The sequence below is a fragment of the Nilaparvata lugens genome, chromosome Y (genome assembly GCF_014356525.2).
Source record: "Nilaparvata lugens isolate BPH chromosome Y, ASM1435652v1, whole genome shotgun sequence".
NCBI lineage: Eukaryota > Metazoa > Arthropoda > Insecta > Hemiptera > Delphacidae > Nilaparvata > Nilaparvata lugens.
In genome coordinates, this window is record NC_052519.1 from 2601823 (window position 1) to 2615362 (window position 13540).

At 32.6% G+C, this 13540-nt stretch overlaps 1 protein-coding gene across 1 annotated transcript; it reads right to left on the reverse strand.

Annotated features, from left to right (window-relative positions):
• Positions 1 to 1172: 1172 nt before the first annotated feature.
• Positions 1173 to 2204, reverse strand: LOC120355183. The gene has a single exon (XM_039443509.1). It carries the CDS (start codon positions 2202 to 2204, stop codon positions 1173 to 1175), a length of 1032 nt encoding a protein of 343 aa, XP_039299443.1.
• Between the last annotated feature and the right edge of the window lie 11336 nt (positions 2205 to 13540).

Below are 13540 nucleotides of genomic sequence, written 5' to 3' on the forward strand. Positions count from 1 at the left end.
GTTAATAAATTACCAACGAAATAACGTGCCAATGAGATTATTGCATGTATTACGCTACTTTGGTCTATCGAATTGATGATAATGATATAATACTGTGATGTGTCCCAGAAGGTAAATTATCAGTAAATACGTTAATGAAGAGCAGGCTGTATGATGTATCTCTCATTCTCAAGAGTAGTGGAAGAATCAGTTTGAGGTGGAAGTTTTGTAATGTAATCTTATCATTAATGATAAAAGACGATTGACCTCATCAATATAATGGCATTAAATATAAGAGTCGATTCACTAGGCTTGTATACCGTTCTATCCTTCTTCATATAGATAGTGTTATTATGAATGGTGATAAGACTACCGAGCAAAACACCATTCATCTGAGTTCTTTTCTACAGTCTAGGGAATCAGTTCAGAACAGGAATTGCTTCAATCGCTTCAGAAACACTATCTAGATTTTGTGGAATACTCGGAAAACCAATACATATTTTGAATAAAAATAAAATAAACCAAGTGGATGATAGAAAAATGAATTAAGTAGGTATATAGAAATATTTCCTGTTGAGTCTCTATTATTAGTCAGGCTATGGAAATTGAAATATCCAATCTTTCTTGCAAGTAGTTGCGCTTTCTCTCTGACAACATGAGAATAAACTAATTTTAATTGAATATTATATACATTTATTGTCTCTATTTTTATTTAGGTTATCGAAATTGATATTTTCAATCTCTCTTGCGAGTTGTTATGCATACTTTCTAACAACATGCAAATAAACTTATTGAAAAACATATATATATTCCTCTATTTTAAATTAACTAAATAAATGTAAAATTAGTACTTCTCTAAGTAACTAAATATATATTTTGATAAAATAAAATAAAACTCTGTGTGATATTACTCCACATGCAATTTACTCAGTTGAAATAAAGGTTTCTGTGAGATTCTATAGATTATTTACATAAAATTAAAAAAATAATAAAGCTTTTCATATTCTTACTTACAGTAGTTGTAGTGCGGCATTACATAGTTACACGCTTGTCTCTCGCTTGAGTGTGGCCATAATAAGACGAATTATTTATTTGTGAAAGATGGGACAATATAATATGTATTATCTTGTTTACATATGTATTAACAGCTAATCGTCTTATATTGTTTTCTAAAAACACGTATTTCCGGTCGGTTATTTAGGGCTTTGTTGGTCGGCTTCCTGATGTGTGGTGGTCATGTTTCTAGGAACTTCCGAAGCGGCAGCGTTAGCGTAGGTAGATGTTTCGATGCGTTTTTCTCTCAACTCTGCGATATGCTCCATATCCCGGACACGGAATGGACGTTGGCCGACGGCTGTTTTGGCCATCACTTTGCAATCCGCGGTCCAAACTGAGTGAAGTTTTTTGTCTTTGACTAGTTGTCTGGCTGAATTGAATATAGATCTTGTCAAAGTAGTAAGATGCTCATTCAGATACACAGGAGTATTCGGAAAATTTACATTGAGTTCACTAGCAGTGAGGGAGCCTTTGAGACGTCTCGCGGCCAACCAGTTAGATTTTACTATGCGAGATGTAAAATTAATCACTATCGGAGGTGGCCTGTTGTCGTCTTTTCGATTGTGGAGTCTGTGCACTGCCGAAATGTCACTGCAATAATTGAAATTCACATCGATCGTTCTCGCGACTGCATCCAGCACAGTAAACATATCCTCCCTATATGTTACGGGTATACCTGTCACTAGGATATTGTTCTTCCTCGTATGTTGCTGTAAGTCTACCAGATCGTTTTTCACTTGCGCTAGCTCACCTTTTAATAGAGTGTTTTCTTGGCGAAATTTTTCAACAGCTGCACACGCATTATCGCACTTGTTTGAAACTTCCGTGAACTGTTCTTTTATGAGTGATATTTCTAGATTTGTAGCCTTAATGTCTTCCTGTAATTCTTTTAGTTTACCTTCATTTACGTCCCATCTTTTGTTGTTGGAGTCCCAATTTTGTTTGTTTTCCATTCTAAATTCGTTGATGGCGTTTAATATTGAATTGTTGTTCTCTATGTCCCGTTTGTCTGAGATTGATGTAGAAATGTCTTTCGAACACTTTTCGCACTTCCACGTTTTGCACTTCTTATTCACAATGATGCAGTTCTGATGAAATGATGTAGCACAATTCGGGCACTTTACTGGGTTGGAGACGGGATTTTTGCACGTGTGACACTCGCCTGTCATGTTTTAAATAAATAATAAGAAAGCACCACTTTCACGGGAAAACTAATTAAGAATTTAGTCAGAATAAAAATAAAAAATTTTCAGTTAGGCCAGTTTTATGTTTAGCGTAATGCCAGGCGGCCGGCTTTAACTTGTTACAGCACTATTCGACGGAGCGATAACAAACGATCCGACTTCATCGGCTGCCCGACAAGAACTGATGTTCTACAGAACTGATTCTACAGCACATCATGTGTATGATAAGTTATATTCAATCTCATAGAATCCATAAGAACGTAAAAATAAACATTTTGTTAATAACTTTGGTGTAAACACAGCTTCAAGTTATAGAATGTTAATGTTAGTTACAATGTTTCTCGAACTGCAATGTAAAAAATGTTATTTCTGTTTGATATACCGTCTTGCCGCACTACCTCCGTAAACAAAGCCGTAGTGCATTCGTGTGACGTCAGCACAGGTAAGGCTTCTACACCAAGAAATATTCGTTGATTTCAGCTGATCTATAACAGCTAGTGTTTTTATTGGTGTAGGAGCCCTACCTGTGCTGACGTCACATGAATGCACTATGGCTTTGTTTACGGAGGTAGTGCTTGCAGTCACCGCCTTTGAATTATAAGTATTTTATCTAAAGGTGCATTTTCGTTCGTGCGTAAACTTCCGCAGTCGACGAAGACAAGCATTGTTGACATTCATATTGTCCAAATCTCAAGTGTGCTGAAACAGCTGATCAAATAACTGTCCATTATTTGTGCTTATTGTTCAAGAATCAAGATTAATTAATTATTATAATTCAATCAATAATATCAACATTTTAAAAATAAATCTGAGTTTCTTTACAAGTTTTAAAATTTTCAATATTTTAATAGAGTATTTTCAAGTTATCAGTGATGGTTTAGTGATATATTGTTATTTTATTTGGTTTTCAACTTCTAAATTCTAAATTCCTAGTTAATATATTTTTTAGACTTAAATTGGTCAATTATTAAGTGATAAATATAACCTATTTTTGGACAATTCTATCTAAATTTGAGAAAGGAAGAGTTTTGGGCTTCAAAACTGTTGTTCCTTTCCCACTCATTCATAGCTGAGAAAGATATTGTATCTATCAATGTATAAAAATAAATAAATATTGCAATTTAAAGGTATAAAAAAGTATAAAATCAACCTCCCACATTGAAACATAACTGAACATAATCTTTCAGGTTATTTAGACGAATCGAAATCTAGCCAATCTGAGATCCTCAACCTGTCGTTGTCGACGACGGCATTTACGCATAAACGAAAACTAAGCAAAACTTTAATGAACTGCAATGTATAAAATATTATTATTTCTAGTTCATACCCTTGCAGTCACCGCCTTTTAATTATAAGTACAGTTTTTTCTCTAATTCCAATTTCCCAATGAATTTCAGTTCTGTGCTGGTTGACAGGAAAAGAATAACATTGATTCTTATAGTAGTATTCACACATTTCCGGTCAGTCAATGTGTGAACCATCCCATAAGAACCAATGTTTTTCTCTTTTTGCCCACGCTGTATCAGTAATTCAAGTAAAAATAATATGTATTTATTTAACATTCCTCATAGATTGTTGTAGTATATTTTGGAATAGTTTAATATTCTTATAGCTTTACAATTGAATGGAGTAAGTGTGATTTAAATTGTAATTGTTGACTAAGTGAGCTCCTTATTCATCATGAATGAATGAGCAAATAAATTTGAATGAATGTATTCATTTAGTAAACCACTTATTAGACTAGGCAGTTCTTATACTGGTGTTTTCAATTATTGTAAAATTTAATCAACTATTTTGATCACAAAGTGTGATTGAAATTTATTGTTGTTCAAAGCTCATTATGAATTTGTATGTATTATGAATGTATATCAACTTCTTATTAGAATAGACAGTTTGTATCAGTTTATACTGGGTTTTTCAATAGCATGTAATCAATTATTATTAATGCTGAATTTTCAAACCAGTCTCAGAGTACAGCCAATTCGATTATTCGGAAAGAATTCTACTTTTCTAGATACTGTCTCTTATTAGACTGTTGAAGCCATTTTATCTTGGCCATTAAATTCTGGTAATCATAATACAGTAATTACTTGTAAATTTGTTTAAATGTTTGTGATTTTTAGTCTAAAGATAACGGATTCTCCGTTACTGGAAGTCCAGTTTGCAAGACAATATCTCTTATTAGACTGCTGAAGCCATTTTATCTTGGCCATTAAATTATGTTTATCATAGAATGGATTAATTTCCATTGATAAAAACTGTTTTGTGATTTTTAGTCTCAAGATGAAGGATTTCCAATGCAAATTAGCACAGTGAGTCAGTTGAAAGTTTTTTGAGAGAGTGCTATGTGTTTTGCTATCACGTTTATGATTTAATTGGAATGGTGATCTCCATACGTATTTAACTGTATTATAAAATTATAAAGATGATTAAAAAAGGCACTTGTTACACAAAGTTCAATTTTTTATCCAAACTAACCAGTTAGAATAATTGTAGTCCAGTTTATAATACAATTTTACATGCTATTATCATTTATACCTCAATTATTATATATATATATATATATTATATATATATATATATATATATATATATATATATATATATATATAAGCGAAATGGCACTCACTCACTGACTGACTGACTGACTCACTCACTCGCAGAACTAAAAATCTACCGGACCAAAAACGTTCAAATTTGGTAGGTATGTTCAGTTGGCCCTTTAGAGGCGCACTAAGAACGGATTTGGAAAAATTTCAAAAGATACGCCCAAAATCTGCGTTATTACAGCGTTTTTAGCGTTTTCTCAGCTTTATTGAGAACAAATGAACAGAAAATGTTCAAATTTAGTACAGAGGCTCAGCTAGGGTGTAATAATGTTGTGTTAGAAGGAATTTGCAATAACGTCAGATACGCCCAAAATTAGCGTTTTTCCAGCGTATTTTTGCTTTTTCTCAGATTTATCGAGACAAATGAACATAAATTGTTAAAATTTAGTACAGGAGCTAAGCTAGGGTGTAATAATGTTGTGTTAGAAGGAATTTGAAATAACGCCAAAGATACGCCCAAAATTAGCGTTTTTTGCGTTTTCTCAGTTCTTTCATCAAGTAATAGACAGAAAATGTTCAAATTTGGTACAGAGGTCTAAAAATATTGTGATGAGGTAACTTTAATATTTCATCAAAGATACGCCCAAAATCAGCGTTTTTCCAACGTTTTTCTCAGCTTTTCTGCGTTTTCTCAGTACTTTGACTTTCTGATGGAATGAAGCATGCTCAAATGAAAGATGCAGGCGAGCAAAGCGAGCCCGCTGATCTCATTTTTGACAATCCAGGGGGCGGAGCCCCCAGGCTAGACGGATATGGCGAGCGAATCGAGCCTGACGGCTAGTAAGAAATATGCAGAAAAATTCAGCATTTTTCTAACATCATTGAAATAAGTTTCTATTTCTCCATTCAATTCAATGTTGTTGTGTAATTTTTAAACTGAAATAACCTTGAGAATTTCCCGTTTGATAGTAAAATAAGTCAAATGTTATAGGATTCCAAATAGTCTAAAATGAAGAGTATCACATAGATGTTGGTTTTAATAATGTTTATTATCTACAAAATATAATTATTGGACTATGATATAACGCACATATAGATATTTTTATATTCAACTTATTATAATAGAAACTAATGAATTTATCGATATATCAACACTTGGATAATTGAATCGGTCCAAACATGGTTGATCATTCTTTACCTCCGAAGCAAAGAAATCATCTGAAAAAAGGGTTTCAAGATTAATTAGACTTCAAAAACCACGTGTTTCAATGACACTTTTCAAATTTTGTTTTTCGGTTCATGCATGATTCTACATTCTACTTGCACTTGCACATCCAATGTGATCACACCCTCAGTAAGGAAATTGATATACTCCACTGCTGGTGAAAAACTAAGTATATGCATAGAGAAACAATAACGTAATAAGTAGATATCCCATGGTATAGGGCGTTTATGTCGCAACTTTTACTGTTATCTCAAGCCGATTATTGTCGATTTTTACTGTTTGGCCTGGTGAGAGTGTATGAACGGCACAATATGAGATACTACCAGCGTCACAAAGCTTCACAGGAAGGAACTACATGGACTATCTGCTTGAGATAACAGTAAAAGTTACGACATAATTTCCCTATACCATGGGATATCTACTTATGCTATTGTTTCTCTATGGTATGGGCTACTTGAGAGCAGGTCTATTGTATTCACAACATGCTTTCAAAGTTTTGACAATCGATAAGACTCAAATTCACCAAAAACGAAAACTAGGTTTGAGCAGCAGTTGGCTCTAAGTCAGATGATTTTGAATTGTTTTTGTTGGTGATTACTGAGTTATTGCAATTATTCAAATGCTACTGAATTAATAATAATTTATTAAACGAAAATACAAATTAAATGCTGCAATTCACCCCGAAGACTTCTGCTACTAATTTCGCCCACATCACTTTTGAATTTGTAAATTGTAAATAAAAGGCATTTATCTACTGCAAATATTGACAACAGGGTAAAAAGCTAGATGGAAATTCGATGAGCCCCACTATTCTACAAACTCGGGCTATTCCCGGGCTGACAAATAATTTTACTTTCCTTGCCTTATTATCATAGGTAAGGAAAGTATTGCTTTCCGAAAAAATTAAGGTACCCCAATTTCTAAATTTCAATACGTTTCAAGGTCCCCTGAGTCCAAAAAAGTGGTTTTTGGGTATTGGTCTGTATGTGTTTATGTGTGTGTGTGTATGAGTGTATGTGCGTCTGTGTACACGATACCTCATCTCCCAATTAACGGAATGACTTGAAATTTGGAACTCAAGGTCCTTACACTATAAGGATCCAACACGAACAATTTCGATCAAATGCAATTCAAGATGGCGGCTAAAATGGCGAAAATGTTGTCAAAAACAGGGTTTTTCGCAATTTTCTCGAAAACGGCACCAACGATTTTGATCAAATTCATACCAAAAAGTCATTGATAAGCTCTATCAACTGCCACAAGTCCCAAATTTTTTACAAATCTGTAAAAATTTCAGGAGCACTGCACCATCTATGCAAAGTTTGATTTTAGATTCCCAATTATCAGGCTACAAATACAATTTAAACAAAAAAATTCAAGTGGAAAAGATTGAGCATGAAAATCTCTACAATTAATGTTCAGTAACATTTTTACTTAAAATTGAAAATAAGCTCGAAATGCGAGAAAATGAGATTATTTGATTGGAAACTGTTGGCAACTGTTGATTCTATTAAATCATTCACTTTGAAGAGATAGCAGACTTCGTGTGTCTGCAGCGCCATTGTCCTGTCACCAGCTGGCTCAGATCTTAGAAAAGTAGACTTGAGATGCGCGGGAAAAGAAGCGTCAGGTGATCAATTTTCATAACGGCAAGGAAAGTTGTGTGAGTGCACCACATCAGATTTTTTTTTAATAGTAGTGCTCATCGAATTTCCATCCAGCTGTTTACCCTGTTGTCAATATTTGCAGTAGCACAATTCTTCTAGGTGAATTACAGCATTTAATTTGAAATGAAAATGAAATGAAAAAATTCTTTATTATGCGGAGTTAGGACTTTTAAGTTCTCTCTACCACTCAACCTCAAATTTGGATTTTCGTTTTTAATAATAATTATTAATTGGTTTTGTTTTTTGCTTATTCGGAATCAATTGGCGCTCAAACCAAGTTTTGGTTTTGGTGAATTGGTCCTAAGAAGTTGATTGACATCAAAGCTTTCCATTCAAGCAACGTTTCAAGTGGGTCTCACTATAGACTAGACTAGATCGCTGTTAGTAAAGATTCGTTTACACCAAGGTTATTAACAAAATGTTGATAACTTAATCCTTATAAATTCTATTAGATTGATTGAACATAACTTATCATATAGGATCTATAAGGATTAAACTATTAACATTTTGTTGTTAATTTTTGTGTTGAGCTAAGGGCTGTTCGGTACACTTTTTTTATTATTTAAATTGGATACTCTTTTTCAATATAATTGTATGGGTTGTTGAAGTGCTATCTTTCCAGATTCCGTTATCTTTCCAGATCATAAACGGTTTCGACTATGTTATTAGAACTTCTCTTAAACATTCAGAAAAATGTATCTTTCCAAACTAAAACATTTTATTCCCCATATCGTTCATAAATAAAAAAGTAACATTTTTTGTAAATTCGATAACTTGTTTACTTTGGCATTAATCGCGGAAAAACGCATATTAGAACAAAGCCAATGATATGCTGAATTTATTAAAAAACTCCAATGGAAAATTCGAAACCGTTTATGGTATGCAAAGAAAACGGAGTTTAGCACTTCAACAACCCATAACTCGCTTTTTAGACCACTTGAAAATATTTCACTTGCCACTTATTCTCACTCTTATGATGATCTTAACAATTATATTGAAATAGTATATTTCGCACCTAGAGCAGAAAATGAGATTTTTCCGGCTCGAAATCGGTTTTCAAGTCTGAGGCCCTAGGCCGAGGACTAGGAAAGATTGAGAGCCGGAAAAACATTTTTGCCTGTGGTGCGAACGCTATTTTTCCCAACACACAAAAATAAACAATATTATATATATATATATATATATATATATATATATATATATATATATATATATATATATATATTAACAAAATAAACAAAATATTGTATACCAATCATGAAAATGTGTTGTTAAGTCAATGAAAAATATAAGTTTTTGAGAAATAAAATAGACAATAATAGAATTGATCATTTCAAACAAGGTTGAATAGTTGATACCTATCTTTCTCCTCTGTCATTATAACGTGGACTTCACAATAATATTCAATTACCTTCCGAACAAATCAAACGTATGATTTTTTATAAATATTCCATTTTTAAGATATTAATTACAGCATAATTAATTCATTTTAAAAATTGCTCAAACTTTGTGACCTTATGGTCTCTGATGCGAGGAACACGAATCTGCAATCGATTTGCAAAATCCGGTACCGTTAATTGAATATGACAAATGTTATGTTTCAAGCTGCTTAACTCACTCTGTATAGTAGCTGGGAGTTCCAAATTTGGCACCAACATTTCTCAGGAAAAGCTTCATCTATGGTGCAAATTTCAGCCAAATCTGAGATACTTTTTTACTGTTTCAAAACGCATGACGTCCATGGGTTTTTCTAATTTTTTGTGAAAAAAAATAGCTTAAACTTCGTGACATTATACTCTTTGATACGAGAAACACGAATCTGGATTCACATTTGCAAAATTCCTAACCGTTCAGGATATATGACCATTTGAAAATTTCATGTTTGAACCTTCATAAATCACCCTGTTTAGTAGCTGGGGGTGCCAAATTTGGCTCCGACATTTCTCAGGTCAAGCTTTATCTATGGTGTAAATTTAAGCCAAATCTGAGATACTTTTTGTTTCAGTGTGTTTCACGATGGATAGTTAGTCCATGGTTTCTATCAATTTTTAGTGAAAAAAAATCGCTCAAACTTCGTGATCTTATGGTATTTGATGCGAGAAACATGAATCTGGAATCAGATTTGCAAAATTCCTTACCGTTCATTAGGTATGACCGTTTTGAAAATTTGAAAACATTATGTTTGCAGCTTCATAACTCACTCTGTGTAGTAACTGGGGGTGCCAAATTCGGCTCCCACATTTCTCAGGTCAAGCTTCATCTATGGTGCGAATTTCAGCCAAATCTGAGATAAGTTACCAATTTTTTTAATGTTTCAAAACGCACGATCTTATGGTATTTGATGCGAGAAACATGAATCTGGAATCAGATTTGCAAAATTCTCTACCGTTCATTAGATATGGCCGTTTGAAAATTTGCAATTTTTATGTTTGAAGCTGCATAACTCACTCTGTATAGGAGCTGGGGGTGCCGAATTTGGCTCCGACATTTCACAGGTAAAGCTTCATCTATGGTGCAAATTTTAGCCAAATCTGAGATGAGCTACTAATTTTTTTACTGTTTTAGAACGCACCATGGTTTTCCATGGTTTTTCTCATTTTTTGTAAAAAATAAAAATCGCTTATACTTTGTGACCTTATGCAGTTTAATGCGAGGAACACGAAACTGGAATCAGATTTGCAAAATTCCTTACCGTTCAGGAGATATGAGATACTTTCTGTTCCAGTGTGTTTCACGAACCATGGTCCATGGTTTCTATCAATTTCTTGTGAATAATAATAATCGCTTAAACTTCGTGATCTTATGGTCTTTCTTGCGAGAAACATGAATCTGGGATCAGATTTGCAAAATTCCTTACCGTTCAGGAGATATGAGATACTTTCTGTTCCAGTGTGTTTCACGAACCATGGTCCATGGATTCTATTATTTTTTGTGAATAATAAAAATCGCTTAAACTTCGTGATCTTATGATCTTTCTCACGAGAAACATGAATCTGGAATCAGATTTGCAAAATTCCTTACCGTTCAGGAGATATGGCCATTTGAAATTTGAAAACTTTATGTTTGCAGCTTCATAGCTCAACCCCTGCTGGGAGTGTCAAATTTGGTTCCGACATTTCTCAGGTCCAGCTGAGGTTTGATTTCAGATTCTCAATTATCAGGCTTCAGATACAATTATTTAAACAAAAATTTTCAAGTGGAAAAGATTGAGCATAAAAATCTACAATTAATGTTCAGTAACATTTTCTCATAACATTGAAAATAAGCTCGAAATTCGAGAAAATTTGATTATTCACTTGCAAACTGTTGGCAACTGTTGATTCTATATTTATCATTCACTATGAAGAGATAGCAGACATCATGTGTCTCCAGCGTTATTGTCCTGTCACCAGCTGGTTCAGATCATTGAATAGTAGACTTGAGATGCGCGTGAAAACTACCGTCTGGTTATCATTATTCATAACGGCAAGGAAAGTTGTGTGAGTGCGCCACTCTAGATTTTTTGAAATGTCAATACTGTATCTATTGCAATTTTTATTGGTATTCCAATTACAGTCAACATTTTTGTTTGAATGTATACATAACTTTTGTATATTCAGTTTTTAAAATTAAAAAGTGGTTGGATGTAGTGTGATAAGTAGTTTATAAAAGTGTTTTACTGTAACATGGTAATGAAAAAATATTTATTTCGTATTTCATCATTCAATATAATATATAATAGTTTTAAGTTCTGTTTCTTATAGACATAAAATATTTTTGAGATTTTAGCTATACAATGGCAGAGTATATTAAATTACCATGGTAATTTAGTTGTAACCATCTCAGTTTTTTAAACAACTTCCATCATAATAACTTTTGTTGATCAAAATTGAAGTAATATGGTTTTTATTGTGTGTTTTTATTTCACCTTACCAATGTACCGCATTGCACGGTAATATTTCTGTTACATGAAATCATATGTAAATAAAAGGGAATATGATTTCGTATTTTCATCTCTTTCCAAATGATTTTAGAAATATTATCATGTAATTAATAAGGTACCGGTTAAAAAGTATGGCTAATTCAACGTCTGTTGATAGTTGAAAATAATGGTTACCACGATGTTTTTTCAACTATTATTCAACGTTGAAAATAATGTGGAAACGACGGACATTTTTTCGTGTTTTCAACGTTAAGTTATTTCGTGTTTCTAACTCTATTTCAACGTTTCTGTGCTACCTGGGAAATAATCGAATGCTTAACTAATGGTTGATTATAATGTTCATCAAAACGTTTATTGAAATGTTGACTGTAATGTTTATCAAAACGTTGATATAATGTTTATCAAAACGTTGATATAATGTTTATCAAAACGTTGATGTAAAGTTTATTGAAAGTTGACTATAATGTTTATCAAAACGTTGATATAACGTTTATCAAAATGTTGAATACAACGTTTAAATAAATGTTTATTAAACGTAAAGGTCAGTACCAAACTAAAGGTTGAATAAACGTTTAGAAAACGTTATGGCCAACAACATACAACGTTGTCTAAACGTTTCAAATGTTTAAGAGATAACGTTTATTAAACGTTTTATAAACATCAGTGTGCTGTGTGGGAAATAGTACAGGCTTAGCCTAGTTTTTCCTCCAATGTCATAATTGTATTATGATTATAGTATTTTATACAATAGATAAATATATTTAATACATTAATTACATTTAATTCAACAAACCGATTGAGAAAGGCTACATAGTGGCATATTTTCACAAAACATGATAGTAAGGTACAAAAGTAAAGCTACATCGTTTATGACGTTCAACCATTACAAAAATTATCTCATCCAATAAAGTTATTGAGAGTCCGATTCTTTGAATGTATAGTATCTACATAAATAGGAACATAATCGCTCCATATAAATTTATCAAATCAATTTATTGCCACAGACCACTTTACAATTTCTATCGGCCACGTCAATATTACAAAATATATACAACAGTTGCAACTACCTAAAAATCTAGATAGATTATTTGATTTGAGTTGTTTTTCTTTTACTTTCTTGACATGTCCTAGTGGGTTTCACTTAAGTGATCCTTTTTATGGACCTATTCAATTAAATACTAGATAGACTTCATGTTAACATTGAAATATTTATCCACGTTATAAAAACTTAATTCTTAGTTTAAATTCACTGAGCGTCAAACCTCGAACATTTGGTGGTAAATGGTTTAAAGTTGAAACTTTATTTGACAATTTCTTAGTCAATTATTAAAAAGGCCTTATTTACACACTATTTTGATGTTTAAAACTGTAGTGTTGGGCATCCTGCTCATGACGTCAGAAAAGCAATGGAGTGAAGTCTTTGTATTAAGCCAGTCGGGCGGTCTAGTTTTATAAAGTCTTTTGGTGAGTTAAAAGTAATAAGTCAATAAAGAATCAAGAGTCTAAAAGTCTTTTATTAACGAGTACTCCAAATAATCATATTAAAGTATAAACATTATAAAAACAACCATGTCATGGACTCAGTTATGATATTTGATTTTTTATTATCGAATAAATGAGAATAGTGTATGTCTTAAGGCTGTTCAGTACACCTTTTTATTTTTATTCAAATTGGATAATCTTTTTCAATATAATTATTAAGATAAGAGTGAGAAAAAGTAGCAACTGGAATTTTTAAGTGGTCTAATAAGCGAGTTTATGGGTTGTTGAAGTGCTAACTCCGTTTTCTTTCCAGATCATGAACGGTTTCGAATTTTCCATTGGAGTTTTTTTTTTTAATACTTTCAGTATATCATTGGCTTTGTTCTAATATGAGTTTTTCGTGATTTATGCCAAAATAAACAAGTTATGGAATTTACAAAAAATGTTACTCTTTTATTTATGTACGATATGGGTAA

Bases quoted from the DNA above. Each gene is read 5' to 3' on its own strand.
- LOC120355183 (XM_039443509.1), bottom strand. From the start codon at position 2,204: ATGACAGGCGAGTGTCACACGTGCAAAAATCCCGTCTCCAACCCAGTA.